We start from the raw sequence: 14,197 nt of genomic DNA on the forward strand, positions 1-14,197 counted from the left end.
ACAATAAAACAGCCCGTAGTTTTAGCGCCCCCTACCTTCCTGCCAGGTCCACCAGGTTGATCTTGCTAACGATTTCAGATGGAAGATTGTTCTCCAGTATGGCCTAAAAGAAAAAAACATGTTTAAAGTCTTTGTGAAAATCAGTTTGTGTTCAGGTTGAATAAGATAACACTGTTTTCTTACAATAAACCTAATGTAGTGATATGAGCAGCTACAGTAATAAACCAGGCACTGGCAGCCCGCCACCAGTGCCAGCAGCATCTCTCTGCCAGGCAACCACAACACAAACACCACTTTCTCTCCACAGTAATCCTTTTCCATACTTGCATCAAGTGATAAGAGGAGGGCCTCCAGATTATCACATTATTGCGCAATCCTACAAGAACAATGGCTGCAGTTTACCAATTACCTCTATATATTGGACAGGTAAATATGCAGCGGCAGGGATAGATTTACTATTTTTAACTCCACCTCTACAATGTCTATACCTTTCGCTCCTAACCCTATATCCCAAACCCTTCGCTCTAGATCCCTAACACCAAATCCAATCATTTTAACCTCTCAACCCTATACGTTATAACCTACACCATATATTCTTAGCCCCTGAATTATTTTTGAACCTTTCACACTGTCCTTACAATCAATTTTAGGAACAAGCACTTTGGGAAGGGTTACCTTTTCAAAGTATTTATTTTTAGAAATTTTCAAATGATACCCATTGGGAGCCATAACGGCTGGCCACATACGGGCCAGCTGCGGAGGAATCGCTCTCAGGCTGGTTCACCTGGCATGTTCATTCATGCCACCACGTGGAAGATTAACTTGGAACATACCCAAGAGCAAAATACTGCAGCATCAAACATGAGATGTGAGGGTCTCGTCCTAGGTGACATAGTTCATAAAATTGATTAAGTCTCAGAGGCCGGTCCTCTCTAGTGGACAGAATGAACCCACTGAGGATGGGGCAAGCTTCAGACAAAAGGGGAGAAGGGCAGTGACTGAATACACACAGATTGTCCATGACATAACATGTTTTCTAATGTTTTGCAGAGTTTGTGGTCTTCTAGCCCATCTCCAAGTGTCCAGCTATGTGTAAAAGGGCAGGCCAGAAAGAGCCCCCGGAAGGCAGGAGACTGATTCCTCCTTCTCTGGAAAAGTGACCACATTCAGACCTTTCAAGCAACCTCTCCCCTACAGATATGTTTACTGTGTACCCCAAAATGAAATGTGAGTTCTGGGATGCACAGCTAGGAGAAGGAGCTACTCACTGTCGTGAGTGCTCTGGTTTCCAGTAGGACTGAGGCACTCGGGTGTCTTTATTTTGCAGTTTTATATAGCACAAACTCGACACAAAGGTATGGGAGCGCTTTACATGAGCATCAGTTACTTTACATGAGGATATATACATTTTTTTTTAGATATGGGGAGATTAAGTGTCTTGCCTAGAATCACAGGAAGCTGAGTCAAGGTCCAGACTCGAACCTGATTTCCCAGGTCCAAAGTTGGCAGCTCTGGCCATAAAGCCACATCTTCTCATCTTGGGCTGAACAGTGCCTTTGATGTTCAAGCCATCGCACTAGATTAATTTATTTGTGCATTTACTATTGGACCAGTCTGTCACTTATTGGCGATAAATAAGGTATATATTTCTACTGTTACATTTTTATGCCCCTCAGTGGGCACTCTACAGAATATAAAAAGTATTAAAATAAAAAAGACACAAAAACACAATATCAAGGATTTAGAATAGCTCACATGTCTGTCATGCTCATCTTGCTATTTGACAAATGACTGTCTGATTACTTTCGAAATAACTACAAATCTGCATCCACAAGATTTAGCCAGTGCACCAATTCCAACTGGAGGCTGAGATGAAACACATGGGCGTTCCAACTGGAGGCTGAGATGAAACCCATGGGCGTTCCAACTGGAGGCTGAGATGAAACCCATGGGCTTTCCAACTGGAGGCTGAGATGAAACCCATGGGCTTTCCAACTGGAGGCTGAGATGAAACACATGGAGGCTGAGATGAAACACATGAGCGTTCCAACTGGAGGCTGAGATGAAACACATGGGCGTTCCAACTGGAGGCTGAGATGAAACACATGGGCGTTCCAACTGGAGGCTGAGATGAAACACATGGGCGTTCCAACTGGAGGCTGAGATGAAACACATGAGCGTTCCAACTGGAGGATGAGATGAAACACATGGGCGTTCCAACAACAGGTAACACAAATAGACACACCCCACTGCCACTTTTTAAGTCTCGGTAGCAGACAACTATAGCTGTCTGTTGGCCAGACCTACTGTTTGCATTATACATAGATTGGGCTTTGGGTCAGCCTTTTGCTTTTGACTGGACAGCTTTGTTATCAATTTCACTTCCCTGCTGCTGATGCAATGAACTTCTTTCCTATTTAGGTGTTGTCCCGCCCAGGAGCGTTCCGATCCCAGTGTTTTGATTGGTTGATTTATATCCTTCCACTCCTGGCCCTCCTTGCATTCAGAGAACTACATTGTTTCTTTTACTGTAAGAACTCTAGGCCTTGGCTAAGCCAAATAGGTTTTAGAGCTGGAACCTATTGGCTTTGCCAATGCATATATTGTTCAACTAGCCTAAGCATGGAGGTAGTACAAACGGCGCACTAAGGATACTGGGTACAGGAAAAAGTTAAGTCCAAGTACCAACCTGTGTGTAGTGGATGGTAAAGATAGCATGTGATCGGCTGCTGGCATCGTGAACATGCGTCGCTGCTGTAATTCTGCACATGAGAAGAGACAACAATTCGTGAAGAGAGACTGTTTTCATGTTACTCTCTACTGGAGGTGCAGGGGACCATTCAAGCAATGCGTTGGCCAACTGGGGAAGTACGCACCATTGCTTCCAACTAAGGGGTTTACGCGCACTGTCAGAATTTCATTTGAAATAAGCCTGCATCCAGTGTTTAATTTGAGCCAGTGGTGGCCACTGGTACCTTTTCAGGGGGGGGCTGGCAAATATTTTCACTCATCAGACATTCCCCGAGGGCAAGAGAGGGAAAAACACAATAAGGTACAGATGGAGGAAACGAAAGATGGAAAAACCGTCAGGAAAGAAGAACGCAGGAACCTGCAGGGAGTGAGATAATGGGACCCTGAGTGTCAGTCAGTGGATTAAAGAGGCCTAAGGTGGATTGAGGTCTACACAGCCCTGCTATTCGGCGCTGGCGAAAGTAGAGCTTTGGCACCGGCACGCGTTCTTTTAGAAACTAACCACTGCCTGCACCAGTGTGCTCATAAAATAATGCAGAAATGTGGCAGAAAAAAGACGTTCTCGTGATAGTTTAATATGAAAATGAATTCTTTTACATTGTTTGTCTAACTTTCATTTTTGTAAGAAGCAGGAAGTAAAGTCCTCCATCCCCTCCCCAGTGCCCCCACTGCCCACACCCTTTCTGGACCTGTCCTTCTCCCATTATCCTTTTCCTTTTTTAGGTCTGGCATTAGCCAATACTAACATTATGTAAAAAAAACTTACAGAGGCTTTCAGTGAGATCTATACATCCAAAGCTCAGCTATTGTGCAGTTCACATTTTTCTTGCATGTTTGTATGTGGTCTTTCTATAGCATGAACCAAGCTAAAAGGCAGCAGCCACTAGAGCATACAGCATGGGGCAATGGCTCCGCCCACTGCAGCCATTGGCTATCTCCAAGTGAGTGACAGTATTTTGCTCTTTCGTAAGAAGCACATCCACACACAAAGTAGTTCCCTTAAGTGACAATGACTAAGGGTATTTTTGGTGACCAGATATGTTTTTCTTTATAGGCAATTTATTGTTAGATTGTTGGGGGCCCAGCTTTCCAATAATCACGTTGTGCAAAACCATGAAAAACAATGCAAGCGATGTCAAAGCCAAAGCGCTGGGAGACAGAGCTATCGGCTTTGCCAGAGCTGTCTTTGCACACGGTGGGAACTGCCACGCATGCTTGGGGACCAGGGCTTGTTTTTCATCATTCGACTTTGACCCTGAGCAAGAGATAGAAAGGCAGAAAAGGGGAGTAAAAAAGAGCAACAGAAAGACAGCAAATGAGGAATGAGCCAACAGGGGGGAGATAAAGAGACAGGGAGTGTAAGGCGGTGGAAGAAAGAGACATGAGGTGGAATCAAGACCAGACTGCCAGCAACCCCTGCTTTCGATTCCTAAGAAAAGTTTGGGCCACTGCACTTTTTCATTTTTTTTACAAATTAAACACTGCCTGTCACTCTGAGGGGGAGGAGTAAACATCATCCGGGTGACAGCGATCCACCGTGAGCGGCCTCCATACAAAGAGCCCCTCCTCAGACGGTGAACAGGGTTCAGCCCAGTCTGACACCCCTGGGAGCTGCCACTGAATCTATTGGTCAGTGTTGACAGGGCTGCCAGCCGGAGGGGCTTCACCTCATGAGCTGCAGTCACACCTCGTCCATTTCAGAGGCTTCTGGGCGCTGTATGCATGAACCCTTAGGCGCTGAGAGACAATCGATGACCCCAGAGAGAAAATCCATGGGCACTTCCAAATAGTACTGGTAAATTACAAAATCTGGGCTCAGTAGCAAAAGGTGTCTTTTCCCCCAAAACGTCTGCACCTGTTTTGGACTAGCTAAAGCTTTGAGTGAAACTTCATAACTATGCAAAAGGGCCAGCAGTTCCCCAATCCAATTAAACTAAAGCAAGCAGATACATTTGTATTTGGGAACTATCAAGAAAAAAGACAAAATTGTCCCATTCAAGCTGGGAGAACATCCCTGGTGCATCAGAGATATTTATTTACTGTTAGATTTTATTTCTAAGAAACAAAAACATGCTTGCCCCACTGCGGCTTGGTTAACATTGGCATGTTTGTGTCGCGTGCTCCTAGTACAGAAGCACTTCAGAATCCCTCCATCCAGGATTTCGAGCAGTAAGACTACCTGACCACCAGGTTCTAAATTATGCTATGAGTGTTATAATTAACTTAAAGCAATAATAATAATAAGTTTTGGAAAGAAATGTAGAAAAATACAAAGCGATATGTGGTCTTCCCACCTGTTGGCGATGCCTTGCTCCAGGAGTTCCACCACCTGCTTGTAGTCGGTGACCGCGTGCTGAGACAAACCTGTTGAAGGACAAGGAATGCAGAAAAGTCAACTAAATGGTAAGGCCCCTCTAGAAGCAGAAGTCAAGGTGTGCATCAAAATATCTTAAACATATTTCATGTTCTACCAGGTTATCTGGATCAGGGTATCCGCCATAGGGCCGGATCAATGCCAGATTTTTAGGATAATCCATTTCTCTCTTTGACCTTTGTTTGCCGTCTTTTTCTTGTTTTTCTTTATCTTTATTTTTGTTCCTTGTTTCTCATTTTGTTTTCCATTGCGTGGCTGATTATTTAAGTGCAGATCTGTGTTCTCTGTCCTAGAAGTGGACTTTTGAAGTCTAGTGGAACAGGACATCCAATACACGTAATAAGGGAGCATTTTTGGAAAGTATCTTGCGCGCCTGTCACAACAGCCTCAAAGCAATGAGTGCCCTGGCCTCCCCAACTCCATAAAAGAAGTAGCCTCTCTCTACCCAAAACATTGTTTAGGACCAATAACAATAAAAACGTGTATTGACTAACCCTCCTACAAGGGTTAATCTTAAACCAAATATACATGGATATACACCGACTCAAGGGCACCCTGAAGGAAAGAAAAGACAGTTGACCCCTTGCAAATTATTCACCATTTCCCAGCCCAGGGGGTCATTACGATGTCGGGCGGAAAGCCTCCGCCCGACACCAACTTGGAATCGGGACTGACCGACTTGCGGTCGGAGGTTCCGACTGTCAGATTACGTTGATACCGAACACCTTTCGGTCGGAGACCCATTGTTCCCTATGGGAGCTCGTGTTCAGCCCGACAACCACCCGTATCACAGGCTCCTATGGGCACCCTGTCGCAGGCAACCCATGGTGCCTGCCACACAGTGCAGGGATTTACAGGGGGTCCCTTAGGTACCCCCTCAACCATCAACCATTGCCCGCGGGCCTAGGGGGCCCTGCCAGGGCCCTCAAAGTAATTTTCCGACAGCCTTTTCATGTTATACAGGCCTACGTGGAAATTCTGTTGGAAATCTACATCGTAATTCCAAGGGCAGAAACGCTGTCCATATGGGTGTGCGATGCAGTTCTGACCAACAACAATACTCTGCGAGTCGCTCAGAACCGATTTGGAATGACCGCCCAGCTTACATTCTGACTGCGAACATCGTAATCTGGCGATCAGAATGCAAACCGACCGAGTCAGTCGGAAGGGCTCCGACGCGGTTGAGGAGATTCCGACTGTTGGGAGGAGGCTTTCCGCCCGACATCGTAATGAGCCCCGAAGTGCCTAAGAGTAGGGCCTACAATTTGCATAGATTTACATATTTTTGCTGTGTTTTGAACTCCTAAGATGTACACACAGAGCTCTACAAATATCGCAGACTTGCACATGCAGTTCTTGCCCTCAGCACATAGACACCAGCAGAGTTTCTGCCTTGCGCGTATTAGAAATGTACAACAGTCCTTAGTTTTCTTTAAATGTTCTTACACTGTTGGGCAAACAGTGCTTTTCCCTTAGAGAAACCCCTCCTTACATCCTCCATGAAATGTGTACATGTACCGACTGCTTTGCAAAGCCAATTCTACTTTTTCTTTTACAAAACTAAAATTGTTTCCATGGTGGGACAATGTTTTGTGAATGAGCAAACTTACAAGTTTTGGGATAATTAGCACATCCTACATGGGTGCAACATTCCCTGCAATATCGACATTCCCTCCCCTACACCTACTGACAGCACCGTGAGACGGTCACTGCACTGTCCACGTTTGTAAGTGCAGTCCGTACGCAGAAATATTTACCATGGGTCTGATGTAGAGCTTGGCGGACGTGTTCCCCGTCACAAACGTGGCAGATGTCCTCTCCGCCATATCACAAGTGCATTGCTATACGCTACGGCGCTTCCGTCCGGTTGTAGCAGAGTAACCTGTCCGTCAAACTCTAAATCAGGCCTCAAATCCTAGACCCAGACTTTTTTGGGTTGCCACCTTCCTCAGAAAGAAACACTGACCGTTTGTTACAGTCCTGGAAGAGCCAAGAGCTGGTAGGTGAAAAAGAGTTTTTATAACATTCTAGGTATTCTCTTTGAACATGCTAAGTAATCCTCCATTTTCTCTATTATTCATTAACAAACGATTTAGCCAGCTCCTGAATAATTCTTAAGTGATTTCTTCAATGTTTTGCTGTTTTAGATGTATATTTCAGATGGGAAAATACCAATTTCCACTCCTTTGTCTACATTTTTTTACTTGTGCTGACATAAAATTGCATGCTCGTAAAATACCAGACAGGTGGCAACCCCATGTAGTTTCCACCTGTAGGTCACTTTTTTGCACATCCAAGTACAATTTGTGGGTGTAAACATTTTTGCAAATTAGGTACTTTCTTTAGGCTGGGGTTTCACACCTTTACCTATAATAAGAGGCATTTACGCTCAATCAAAACCATCTCCAGCTACTCAAATTATTAGTATTGTAATAATGACCACATCAGACAAGATTACCATAGTGGCCACCCCATGAAACATTATCAGCAGTGGTCACCCCAGGGCTGGGATGCCAGCAAATGATAACTCCAGTGCATCAGGCAGGCTTGCCAGAAGCAATGTAAAAAAAAAACCTTGCCAATTTGGAATGCATTCGCCTGGGTAACACACAAAAGCCATCGCTTCCACCCCTGGCACCAATAATAATAAGGTACCATAATCAGATATATGTTTCCCCCAGGGAAGCATGATTTATCGCATAAATGTCAGTTTGAAATATATTTTAGAATCTCAACCATTTTTTTTTCTCCAAACAAGCTTATAAGGTCTGAAAATCACACATTTCCATCACAAATGCATACTTTTCAATTTTGAGTATACATATATTAATTCACCCAAGCAAATGACTAAAATTTAGTAAACTGGACTGCACTCAGGGGGAGAGCTACCAGTAGCTCACAAATCACTCATTGGGGAAGCCTGCTTTAGAGGCCAGTACTAATGGAATACAATCTCGGGGCTAGTTTGAAGGTGTTTGTGCGCCCTCTGCTGGCCAATAAGTGAGAGGCGGACTGTGATAAACTGCAAATGGGTTCTGGTGTCATTCTAACGTGGTCTCAGTAGGAGATGGAACATTCACCATGACAATCGTATCCACATAGTCCCCAGGAAGCCTTTTATCAAAGGATCAAGGTTAAGACAGACACTATGGGCCTGATTCACAAAGGTAAACGTACACTTTTATGGAAGTTTATGTTTGTTTGGCATTCACAAAACTGCATTTTAATAGTAAGTTCACGAGTGCGGAGTCTACGCAGTTGGGGTGGTGAACTGCGTACATAAAAAGATACGACATGCTGTATCCTTTTATGTACGCAGTTCACCACCCCAACTGCGGAGTCTCCGCACTCGTAAACTTACGATTAAAATGCAGGTTTGTGAATTAAAGACAAACCTAAACTTACACATAAAGGCAGAGTAACTTTAAACATGACTTTTCAAAAAGTACTTCCTCTCATTGATGTTCAATAATTACAGTAGTGTTTGGCCCTTTTCTGGGCTCCTCACTGTGACGTCGCTGTCATGCTTTTAGGGGCGGAAGAGGGGGGAGAAACATTAACTCGGTATTACTGTCAGTTTTAACAGAGGTGAAAAGAAAAATGGGTCACAGTCCTTTGTTAATTGTTATGTTATGTTAATCTGATTTGATATCACGCACGAATCACCCCAGGGGGGGTATCTCGGCGCCGAAACAAGTCATAGGCAGTAATATAATGCTAGGTGAGAACAGAACTGTCTTGAGCAGTTTCCTGAATTTAATATGGTCTGTACACGAACGGATGAGGTATGGCAAGTGTGTCCACTAGGAGGGAGCCAGGTAAAAGAAAGACCTACCACAACACTTTGACCGTCAGATACGGGGGGAGTAAATAAGGAGCTGCACGTGCATCTAGAGTTCCTGGCTGGGCAATACTGTCTAGACGCCTTGTGTAAATAACTGGGACCTTTCTCTATTAAAGATTTGTGCGTAAGACAACAGATTTTGAAAATTACTTTTTCCTGACAGGCAGCCAGTGTAAGGTTCTTAGAAGAGGTGTGGAAGCAGAGCCTGATGGGAGACTGCGAATGAGACGTGCTGCTGTATTGTGAACAACTTGTTGTTGAGACAATAATGTCTCATTTGCTGACGCTAGTCATGCATTACCATAGTCTAATCTGCTGATAATGAATGTCTGAACCAGGGTATTTCTAGCTGAGAGAGGAAGGAAAGGAAGGGCTTTCCTCAGCAGGCACACCAAACAGAAGCAGGTGCCAGTAGTAACTAGAACCTGCTCTTTCATGGTTAAAGCTTGATCCATTTTGACACCCAGATTCTTGACTACCCAATTCTGGGGGCCACCAGTTGGGGGACCGAAGCTGTTGCGCCAGCATGATTTCAGCCTTTTCCGCATTCAGCTGTAAGCAGTTGTCATCCAGTCTGCGACCGCTTTCATCCCTTTGGAGAAATGTTCTTTAACTTTGACCAGATCTTTGTCACGAGAGATGACCAGCTGAAAGTCATCAGCATAAGACAGTATTTCATACCCAAAGGATTTGAGTGTCTTGGCACAGGGGGCCACATATATGTTAAATAAAGTGGGGCTTCAACATGAGTCCTGTGGGACCCATTGTTGCTCAACATGGTGCGAGACTTAAATGCACTCAGAGAGATAGTTTGGGTTCTGTTTTCCAGAAAGTTTCGGAACCACTGTAGCGCTGTCCCGTAGATACCTATCTCGTACAGCCTTTGAAGCAGCCTGGGGTGGGACACGGTATCAAAAGCTGCGGCTGCAAACTACCCATAGTTCATAATTTGTACATCAGGCTGACGCTTAATAACGTATCAAACAGAGGCAAGAGTGTATTGGCCCATCTCACTTCTGCTTACCTCCCTTTCCCTTTTACTTGTCTCTTCTCTTTCACTCCGTTCTCTGATGTCCTAAATGAAGTAAACCGGCTACACAACGTAAATAGGTGCCCTTCAGATAGATCTCAAACAGATGTTGGGCTTTCAGCAGCTGAGATAAACATTTTGACATTTTGGGGGAAATATCTCAATATTTTCCCTCAGCTCTGAAATAGTTTCGTCTGTTTCTGAGCTGGATTCCTCTAGCCTGTGAGGAGCAGGGATTTCACCACAGAGGCCACCGACTGACCCCGCACACAATAGTTTCTATTCATACTGCGCCCCAAGTGGTATGTTTCTCTCCGTCACATGGTGGAATTCATGCCAAAGCAAAAGAGATGTCTTTTCTGTTTCCAGATTTGAAAATATGCATAAAAATGCCCAGCCTCCTTGAGAAATGTCGGACAGACCAGCAGAGCTTACAGACATGGCTGTTCTCTCCTTGGCACAGGTCCCACCATGACGTATGCTCTTTCATGGCTGCGTATGTTTTTGTGGAGTGTATTCAAGAAGAGTAGTATCTCACTAGTGCGGCACTCTGCATCACGAGCAACGTTCCGGTGGATCCAGTATTTCTGGATAAGGAAACCTCTTCCACCCTTTTGTGGCATGCTTCATCATAGGCAACCTCTCCCCACCCTGGTACGGGGAAACCTAGATGGACATATTCAAGACTAACTCTCCACTAAGGTTACTGGAGAAACAGAAATCAGATATTTTACTTTCACTATCACTGCTACTACAATGAGTGTCACTAGTCAATAACGCTCAAATGAATTCCACCAGTGAGTTCTACAAAAGCGCCACAAGATTTAAAACCACATTTAAATTAGAGGAATGAGCTGAGCTCATCAACCCACCGATTAGTGAAATCAAGTTGTATTTTCAAAATGAATACATATATGCAGAGCCACTGGAATTATGTGATTTTGTGGCAGCTGCGTTTTCTGCATATTTATGGATTTACTGTATTTGACACATAATGCATCTTCAGTTGCATATTCTGCAGCTATGACCAAAAGAAATTTGTTTTAGCTCAAATGGATCAAAAGTTATTAAAAATGCTGTAACACGTATTACTGTGCAGAGGAAGGACCTTCGCTAAGATGGAATGGTCAATTTCCTATTGCTTATTGCTAAGTTAAACTGTTACATTTGAACTAATGAGGTGAAACCTTTGCCTAGACAGGGTTAACAAGTGCAAAATGACAAAATAATTAAAAAAATATTATCACAAAATGTACAGCATTCGGCCACATAATTTTCCCTTTCATGCTGCATGATTTAGTCAACCATTCTGCATAATGAAGTTCTCCCATGCCTCATAATTCCAGTGGCCCTGCACATATGGAACACTCTAGTGAACAGCTCTAGTGTGAATTTTGTATTGATTGTGGATAGCCTCAAAACCTGACTGGACGTTGTTATTCGCTGGCTGAATCTCCTCCACCAGAGGAAGAGTGTGGTGGGTTCCAAATGTGAGATCCAGAGTCAGAGATCCCAAGGCCATGGTGTCAGTGGTGGAGACCTGCTGCTCTCCTTGTGGTAGGAGATACGACCGGTTGACAGTGGTGCAGCAAGAGTGGTATGGGCCCGAATGAGAGGACGCAAAACGCCCACGCAGCTGCCATCCTGGTACTGAAAAGCAGCAGTAACTGGGCTGCAGATGACCTCTCCCACCCACAGACCCAGGTGTCACTGCATCTACTGCACTATTGATACCGGTTTGGAACTCTGTGTACGAGGAATATGCTGAATAAACATTGGAGTACGGACTGTAGCCAGTCACGTGTCTTTTATTACTAAATCATACACAGGAGTTCATGGGCCCTCGGCCAAGCAGAGGCCAAAAGAAATGTAAATCTGCTGGAACGGAAATACATTGAGGAGTGCCTGTACAAGCACATGTGCACCATTTAATATCTCGAGGATCCTTGTGCAAGCACATGTGCACCATTTAATATCTCGAGGATCCTTGTGCAAGCACATGTGCACCATTTGATATCTCGAGGATCCTTGTACAAGCACATGTGCGCCATTTAGTACCTTGAGGAGTCGTTGTACAAGCTCATGTGTGCCATTCAATACCTCGAGGGTCCTTGTACAGGCACACGTGTGCCATTCAATACCTTGAGGGCCCTTGTATAAGCATACGTGTGCCATTCAATACCTTGAGGGGTCCTTGTACAAGCACACGTGCGCCATTTAGTACCCAGAGGGGTCCTTGTACAACCTCACGTGCACCACTGAATACCTTGAGGGGTCCCTGTACAAGCACATGTGTGCCATTCAATGCCTTGAGGTTCCTTCTACAAGCTGTCTCATCCCGGGCTGCCACACACGACGGGGGGGGGGGGGGGGGGGGGGGGGGTGAAGCCCTGTGTGTCCAATGGGTGTTGCGCACCTGTTCATGACGGTGCTTCCACGGCATTCAGCATAATACGGAAAAGATACGAAGATGCGCGCGCGAAGGTGAAGTGATGGTAGTTTTAGCGCTTTATTTCCAAACGGGCCCGATGCTGACTTGCGGCCGTTGAATTCTGTGTTTTTCAGAAGCAGACATTGATGAAAAGGTCACTGTAAGCCACGCGCTTTGCGGAACGGATTCAGTTTCGATAAAGATATACTGCCCTTGCACTTATTTAAGTCAACGCTGATTAATAACGAGAGGTAAAGGACTTGGTTGGTCTTTTTGTTCTACTCAAGCATTTCGTTGGATGGCAGACTGAGGCAATGTTATTTGTTTTCTGTCCACAGTGTCAGAGTTCAAAATGGCACTATTGGATTAACTTCTATTGGGATAACAACTGCAATTCCACATGGTTGGGTGCAGAAATTATTCCCATCCATAAAAAATCTTCCCCTTTGGACCCAGCCAATTACCGCCCCATAAGCCTGATTGACGTTCTTCAGAAGCTGTTTGCCCGAGTCCTATTATCCAGACTGCAGTTCTGGATGGAGGACCAACACATTCTAACCTCCCTACAGGCGGGATTCCGAGCTAAGGTTTCTACTATTGATCAACTATTTAGATTACTTTTAATCTATTGGAAAACAGTCAGCATGGGTGCCGGTAACTTGTATTTGATCTTTGTGGACCTTCGGTCCGCTTTTGATATGGTGCAAAGGGAAAAACTTTGGGCCATTTTGCTAGAGATGGGTGCCCCTCCATATCTTTGCCACTTATTCAAACGTCTCCACCTAGGCACCTATGCAAGGGTGAGATACGGGAGAGGCGGGGAACTTTCTAGGCCTTTCCCGGTAGAGAAGGGTGTGAGGCAGGGCTGCGTCCTGGCCCCCACCCTTTTCTCCCTCTTCATTAATGGGCTGATTGAGTACCTTTTGTGCTCCGCTAACCTGGACTCCCCTGTTTTGGCGGGTCGTAAGGTCCCGGCCCTGATGTTCGCTGATGATACGCTCTTGTTATCTCAATCTTACATGGGCATACAGCGTACATTAGAGGCCTTTTGCTCGTTTTGTAAAATCAGGGATCTGGAACTGAACCTTTCTAAGACCAAATTTATGGTGTTTGGTTCCAATTCGCTTAACTGCCCCCACCCCAAACTAGGAGAGATTGAATTGGATAGGGTTGCCACGTTTGACTATTTGGGGGTGACCCTTAATGATAAAATGAATTGGGGATCCCATTTGGCAAAGGCTAATTTGAGACTAGCCCAATCAGTGGGGGGTATCCTGAAGGTGTTTAATAATTCTTCGTGCAAACCTCTGGGCCCCCCGATGGAAATCTACAAATCACAAGCCAGAGGAGGAGCACTTTATGGTGCTGAATTATGGGGATATTCCACCCCCGCCTCCCTCTCATCTATTGAGAATTCCTTTATTAGGAGACTGCTGAATTTACCTGTCAGCACCCCACTAATCCCTCTGAGATGGGATCTAGGTTTGATTTCCATAGAAGAGATTGCCCTGAATCGTCCTCTTCAGTTCTGGAGGCGTCTTTGGTCAACGCCCGAGTTGGAAAGCTATAGGCTCGATCTCGGAGACATTTTGGCAAGGGGCAATTCGGATAAGATCCCCTGGCTTGCCCACATAAAAAACCTTTGCAACCTAATAGGGATGAGGAATTTATGGTCTGCACCGGAAGTGACCTGCTGTACAATCTCGAAGAACTTATTGAGGGAGGTTTTGAAATCCTTTAGGAAGGGTATCTTACTCCATTCCTCCT

At 44.9% G+C, this 14,197-nt stretch overlaps 1 protein-coding gene across 2 annotated transcripts in view; it reads right to left on the reverse strand.

The window, feature by feature from the left end:
• Window positions 1–14,197, reverse strand: part of STARD9 (StAR related lipid transfer domain containing 9) — a 460,180-nt gene that overhangs the window by 152,277 nt on the left and 293,706 nt on the right. For both annotated transcript variants that reach the window (XM_085627236.1, XM_085627235.1), the window contains exons 8-10: window positions 5,046–5,115; window positions 2,690–2,762; window positions 36–103 (exon numbers count right to left, since the gene is read on the reverse strand). In XM_085627236.1, coding sequence (XP_085483362.1) covers window positions 36–103; window positions 2,690–2,762; window positions 5,046–5,115 — 211 coding nt within the window. The remainder of the gene's footprint in view (window positions 1–35; window positions 104–2,689; window positions 2,763–5,045; window positions 5,116–14,197) is intronic.

The sequence above is a fragment of the Triturus cristatus genome, chromosome 9 (assembly GCF_964204655.1).
Source record: "Triturus cristatus chromosome 9, aTriCri1.1, whole genome shotgun sequence".
NCBI lineage: Eukaryota > Metazoa > Chordata > Amphibia > Caudata > Salamandridae > Triturus > Triturus cristatus.